Source organism: Melospiza georgiana, chromosome 4 (genome assembly GCF_028018845.1).
Source record: "Melospiza georgiana isolate bMelGeo1 chromosome 4, bMelGeo1.pri, whole genome shotgun sequence".
Taxonomy (NCBI): domain Eukaryota; kingdom Metazoa; phylum Chordata; class Aves; order Passeriformes; family Passerellidae; genus Melospiza; species Melospiza georgiana.
In genome coordinates this window covers 1,260,870-1,267,505 of record NC_080433.1, presented here as the reverse complement: position 1 = coordinate 1,267,505, position 6,636 = coordinate 1,260,870, and the positions used below count along the sequence as shown (strand labels likewise).

The window sequence follows — 6,636 nt, the reverse complement described above, 5'->3', positions numbered from 1 at the left end:
CTGGGAACAGATGAGTTTGGGCTGCTGGGAAGGGAATGGTGTCATCTCCATCCTTGAGGATATTGGGGAAAGGGCTTTGGGAAGGGTTGGGATCCCACAGACAGCCTGGCACAGTTGGATCTCCTCCCTCCGGGTGTGTGCTGTGGGTGGGGGCACAGGGATGTGTCATTCCTTTTGGGGTTTTTTGTGAGGAAAGGATCTCCTGCCTCCGTTTCCCCAGCTCCATCTCTGAGGTTTCACCTGTGTTGTGCCCTTGGATGGATTTGGGGATTTGGGATTTTGGGATTTCCCACCCTGTGCCTGGCAATGCAGTGGCTGCCTTGCTCAGGGCTGATCCTGGCTCTCCCTGAACCCCAAAACCTGGGGGTGCACCTGCCCACCTGGGGGCTTCTCCTGGGATCCAGCATTTTGGGATCCCATGGGAAGCAGCAGGGCCTCAATTTGGGTGGGCTCCCTTCCTTTCCCTAATTAAGGGCCCTAACGAGGGGCTGCTGCACCCACACCCTGCTGGGCTGGGAGTTGGGGTGGAAATGGGGATACCCCAAATCCAGAGGGACGAGGATGGGCTGGGAATTACCTGGGATGGGATTCCCTTTTCCAGCTGCCTGGACCCACAGATCCCCCATGCTTTCCCCATTCCTTACATCTGCCTGGAACTCTGCTTTCCCCATTTCCAGTGGTTTCCAGCAGTTCCCTTTGGCTCCCTCTCTTCCCCACACTCCCTGTCCATGGATTCTCCTGGCTCCCCCTCATCTCTGATCCCACCCCACAGGTCATGGGATGCACCCAGTCCAGGCAGGATGATATTCCCGTCCCGGGGTGGGAAAGCCCAGCCACAACCCCTCCATCCTGATTTCCGGACTGAGGAGTGCTCAGAGGATCCCCAAAATTCCCTCAGTTATTTTCCCAAACCATTCCAAGGCTTGGGTGCTGTAAGAGTGGGGTTGAGGTGTTCCAAAAAGGATCAGGGCGCTGCTGTAGTCCCCAACATCCTGGAATAATCCCTGGTGTTTCAAAGCTGCTGTTTCACAGATGGGATAGAAGCATTCCAAGAAATGATGGGAGAATCCCTGGTTTTCCCTGTCCAGTTCTCCAGTCAGGGAATATTGTGGCCTGGGAAACACAGGATCCTCTAGCCCAAATTTTCCAGCTGCTCTGCTCAAACAGAACCCTGTTCCCTGCCAAATTCCTCCCTGGAATGTGGGGTGTGGATGTGAGTCCCCTCAGGTGATGTCACCTCCTGCCCCTGCCAAACTGGGGGCATGTTGGGGCATTAAAGGAGGAGCTTTTTTGGGATTCTTTGGCCGTGTCTCCTCCCCACAGGGGGAGGAAGCACCAGGGCAGATTTATGGGATGATGCCGGGGTCAGGAATGTGGGGTGGGCAGGTTCCGCACAGGAATCCCATCAGTTTGGGAGACACCCATTGGTGCTGTCATCATCCGGCTGGGGAAACTGAGGCACAGGGAAATGCTCTGGTGATGTCCCAGCGGAAATCCGGGGTGGTGACTCCTGCTCTGGGGCCTGGCCAGCTGCCACATCGCTGCCTGGATTGAATGGGATTGCCAAAGGCAAACTCCATATACTGTGTAAGCAAATCCCATCATCTGGATGGGCAAATCCCATATTCTGGGTGGGCAAACCCCATATGCTGATGGGCAAACCCCATATTCTGTGTGGCCAAACCCCATAATCTGGATGGGCAAACCCCATATGCTTTGTGGGCAAACCTCATATTCTGGATAGGCAAATCCCATATGCTGGATGGGCAAACCCCATATTCTGTGTGGCCAAACCCCATAATCTGGATGGGCAAACCCCATATTCCATATGGGCAGACCCTATATGCTCTGTGGGCAAATCCCATATTCAATATGGGCAAACCCCATATTCTGTGGGGTGGTTCCCTGGCCATGGTGGGGATAGGAAATAGGGGAATAAGGAGGTTTGTTGTTCCAGGATCCACAGGGAACAAGGGAGATACTGGGAACAGGGGGAGCTGTGGGGAATTGTGGAAAACCAGTGGGAATGGGGGAGCCATGGGGAGTTGCAAGGCCCTGACATAGATGCGCCCCGTATTTTATCAGGGGGTTCCCTGGCTGTGGTGGGAACGGGCAAAACGGAAATGGGGGAATGAGAGGAGTGTCACAATCCATGGGGAATATCGGGAGCCTGGGGAATTCGGGAAACCTTGGAAAAGGAGGAACTGGAGCTCGCGGCCCCAGCGGGGCCTCGAACCCGCGGCCCATCCTTCATTCCCCTCCCCGCTCAGAACTACAACTCCCGGCGTGCCTCGGGGCCGGCGGAGCGTTAGGGCGCGGCCAATGGCAGCGCCGCGGGGCGGTGACGTCACCGCGGGTGACGTCAGGGGTCCAGAGAGAGGCTGGGGCAGAGGCGGCCGGAGCGGCTGAGGGAGCGCGAGCGGCGCGGGGGGGCCCTGTCGGCGACAGCGACGACAGCGGCGACAGCAGCGGCGGCAGCGACAGCGGCGGCTCCCAGCGCCTCGCGGCCAGGCGTTACCCCGTTCCGCTCGGCGCCGGGCGGCCCCGGCCCGCGGCGGCGGCGGCGCTGACAGCCCGCCCGGAGCCCCGGGGGCGGCCGCGGCCACCATGTCGTCCCCCAGCCCGGGCAAGAGGCGGATGGACACCGACGTGGTCAAGCTGTATCCTTGCCGTGCCCCCCCCCCGGGCCCACGGGGGACCAGGATTGCCCTCCCCCCCCAGGGCCGGGCCTGCAGAGGGTGGGAGGGCGGGGGGCACCGGGGACCCCGCCGGGGTCGCCCCCCAGACCCCTCCGTTCGCAGCCCCGCGGCCGCTCCCGGAGCTGGGGTCGGATCTGCCCTCTCCCCCTCACCAGGGGAGGCCTGACCCCCCCTTCTGCCCTATTTTGGGGGGTTTATCCCCTCTGTGGCGTGAGAGGCGGTGCTGGGGGTGTCTCTGCGGACCCCTCTCGGCGGTGCCCCCCCAGTCTGGGTGCCCCGAACCCCCCTCGCCTGCCCTGGGGAGGGCCAGGAGGGGGAGAGCAGTTCCAGCAGCCACAGCCCAAAGAAAGGCTTTTGTGGGGGTTATTATTATTATTTATTCCCCCATCTCACCCCGCAGTTCATGAAGCTTCTGGTGCCGGCGTAGGGATTTGATTTTTTGGGGAGGACGGGGGGGTCCCTCGGGGTCTGGCTCAGCAGACCCAGGGGTGGGTGAAGGGCATCAGGGCCCGAGCCCGTCTCCCAAGAGGTTTATGTAACCCTCCAGGTTTGGTTAGGCTTTATTACTTTTTATTTTTCCCCTCCTTCCTACATAGATCTGTTTATATTTTTCCTCCTTGTTTTTATTCCTGGCCCTTTACGGGGCGGTGAATCCCTTTTTTCTCTCTGTCTGGAGAGTGGGTGGCGTTGAAAAATACCATTGGGAATTCGGTTCTGGGATTGTTTTATTAATAGTTTTTGTTTACAAGGTGGCGGTGCGAGCCGGGAAAGGGTAGCAATGACACGAGTGGATGAAATGTTTCTCGGATTTGTCTCCCGAACGTGCCCGACCTCTCTCAGCAGGACTCGGGGCTGCTGGCTCTGCCCTGCTGCTCTCGAGGGGTCGAGAAACGGGTCTGATTTAGTTCCCAGAGGGAGATAAACAAACTTATCTGGATTTGGTGGTGTTTTTTTGGAAAGGGAGGGGGGAGGGAGGAGCAGCGGCGCTCCTGTTTGTGGCTTATCGAAGGAAACTTGTCTGACGTTCTCGCAGCGCCTTGCTCCCCACAAAGCTGCTCTCGGTGTATTTTTCGCCCTGTTTTGAAGCAAATAGGAAATGAGTCCTGATGGTGCTCGAATCGGAGCTATTTTTATCCGGGGGTTTAAAGTTACACACATGTCAGACTCCGCCAATTGCGATCGATGCTGGATCGCACCGGGAGGAGGGTCGGGAATTCCAGCTGTTGGGCCAGGGGGGAAAACCTTTCTTGGGGATACCCTGGAGAGAGGGGCCGAGGCCCGACCTGCTCGGCTGCTGCTCTGCTTCCCTTCTTCCCTTTCCCCTCCCCCTCTCTTTCTTTTCCTTTTTTTTTTTTTTTTTTTTTTTTTTTCCCTTTTTGTTCGGTTCCTTGCCGGCTTCTCCAGCGATCGCAGCATTTTGGAGGACAAAGAGCAGGTTTTCCCTGCGAGGTGCCTTTGCTGTGTGTTTCTAGGAGCTGGGTAGGTAGAAAGCCCCGAATATCCGGGATTCCTCTCGGGGCCGGGCACTTTGTGCCCTGCTCTTTCTGCCCCCTGACAAAAGGAACCCCGATGGCTTTTCCAAAAGCAAAGCTCGTCTTGTCGGCTCTGCTCTCCTTGTTTTGCGAGGGGTGAGGGTTAGAGCAGTCGGTCTCCTGCGGACAACAAACTTAGGAAGTTGGATGTGTCAGATGACTCCTCAGCACTCCTCCCTCCCTCCCTCCCTCCCTCCCTCCCCGGCCTTTTTTGTTTGTCTGCCTGGCTCGCCTCGCTCGGGGTGAGCAGCTCGCTAGGCCCCGACAGCTTCCCTGGGGAATCTCCCCCTCTGGAAGCCGCTCTGGAATCAGCCTCTGCTTTGAGACACGGAGGGGCTCGCTGCTGGCCAGGGGAGGACTGAAGGAATGTGCTTGAGGGCATCTCCTCCTGGGGCTTTCAGGGTTTTGTTGCTGTGGAGAGGTTTTTTTTTAGCCCCCCTTTTTGCTGCCATTTTCATTACAGTTTCCCTTTCCATCCCCTTCATCCAGCGGAGAATAATAGTATGGATTTATGGCTACCTTTCCCAGCAGGGAGGGGGCACGGGCAGGGTGAACAACACTCCTGCCTTCTCCTGCTCTGACAGGTTTAGGAGCCGAGCGAGGCCTTTTCACGGCTCCTATTTTCAATCCTGCCACGTCCGTGTCCTTTTGTGGCCGCCTCTTTGTGAGGAGGGAAGGGGAGAGGTGCCTGCTCGCTCTCGGCGGGGCTCGGGGAGGGCAGAGCTCTGCGGGAATGTGCGCAGCTGATGTTCGACCATCCCCCGGGCCGGGGTGAGCTCCAACTGCCCGGCACTCATTGTCTGCCTCCAGGCCGGGTTTGTGCTGCTGGGGCTGGGAACAGAGAGCCAGAAAACCCCTCCTCTCCCTTTCGGGGGGCTCCAAAAGGGGTGACCGTGACCCTTCAGAGCGGGCTTTGCAGGAAGGCTCTGTGCTCCCCAAAACCTCCGAGCCTGCTCGCCAGCGGCCTGCAAGTGCGGGGTTCTCCCTCTGGGAAGCCCTGTGGCTCCAGGCCAGGCCTCTCTGTGTGTATCTCCCACCCCGGGGCAGCAGAGCGGGGGCTCCCCTTTGTGGTGCCCCCCGGTTTTGGGGCAGTGCCAGCCCCGGAGCGGCGCTCGCAGGGAAAAGGCCTCGAGCTCCGCAACTCCGCGGATTGGCTGCTCTGTTACTACCCGGAAACCGGGCCCGGGGCGGGGCGAGGCCGCCGCCGATCGGGGGTGCCCCTGCCCGGCTGTTTGCCCCCGTGGGGGACCCACCCGCTCCCCGTGCCCCCAGAGCCCCGGGGTTGGAAGGGGAAACACCCCGGGGCTCATTGTCCCGCTGCGCCCGCAGCTTCCCCTTCCCGGGAGTTTATTCACTGCTGGTTTATTTTCCTCCTTTTGTGGAGAAACGCTGCTGGCCGCCTTGTAGTCCCCGAGCTCTATTTTTAAGCGTCAGAGCTGGAAGAGGGAAGTGTCACCCTGTTTTGTGCCTGAAAGGAATTATAAATAGTGGCCAGCTTTGTGTGAGTCTCCCGGTGCTGCCCGGTTCGCAGGGCCGGGCTTCGGGAGCGTAACTCACGGAGCGTTGCGCTCCCTGCTAATTTTAGGCTCGTCCTGAGTCAAGGAGAATAAAGGTCCAAAGCTCCTTAGTTTACCTGCAAAGCGTTTTGTAATCTCCAAACTCCCCCGGCCGTGTTTGCTGCGCGGAGGCAAAGGGTAGGACAGAGTTTACATTTGGGATAAATTCCCTTTTCTGCTCGTTATGGGCTTACACGGCGCTTCTCATCGCTCTTGAACACCTTCCAAGAGCGGCGTTGGGCAATCGCGGCCTCACGTGGCTTTGTTCTCTTTGGCCTGTCCCCAGGGAAGAGCGTGTGCACTGGAATGTCTTGTTTTGGTAGGGTTTGGTGGGGCTTTGTAGTTTTGCTGGGGTTTTGTTTGGGTTTTTTTGTTTTTAGTTTTTTTGTTTTGTTTTAAAGCACGGATATTTCTGGAAACTTTGAATGTAAATTTGCCAATGTCACGCCACAGCTTCTTTCTGCTCCGCTTCTGGGGCTCTGTTTTAATGAGGTCTCCAGGGATGAGGGGAATCGTGTGGTGATGCTTCAGAATGCACAAAGACGTGGCAGCAGCCCCTTCCCAGAAGTGAGAGCCCCCCTTTTCCCAGAAATGCTGTCACAGGTGGTGCTTTATAAATCAAATCAGGTAAACGTGGCTTGGGAGGTGCTGCCTGTCTTTAGGAGAACTCGAAATCCATAAATCTCTGCCCAAACCAAACCAACTGGAGGAAAATAAATAATCTTTGTTGCCTAAATGACAACTTCCAAGGGTATCGTCTTGCTGCTTTTAGAGCAGAATTCAGAGTCTTTGCTGGATGTTGGTTTTTTTTTTTTACCAAAAAATGGCTGGAGCTGGAAGTTCCTTCTC

The 6,636-nt window shown here is 57.5% G+C and overlaps 1 protein-coding gene across 1 annotated transcript in view; it reads left to right on the top strand.

Annotated features, from left to right (window-relative positions):
- The first annotated feature begins 2,554 nt into the window (after positions 1–2,554).
- Positions 2,555–6,636, top strand: part of UBE2H (ubiquitin conjugating enzyme E2 H) — a 51,685-nt gene continuing 47,603 nt past the window's right edge. Inside the window, exon 1 of the mRNA XM_058022964.1 lies at positions 2,555–2,660. Coding sequence (XP_057878947.1) covers positions 2,608–2,660 — 53 coding nt within the window. The 5' untranslated portion in view covers positions 2,555–2,607. The remainder of the gene's footprint in view (positions 2,661–6,636) is intronic.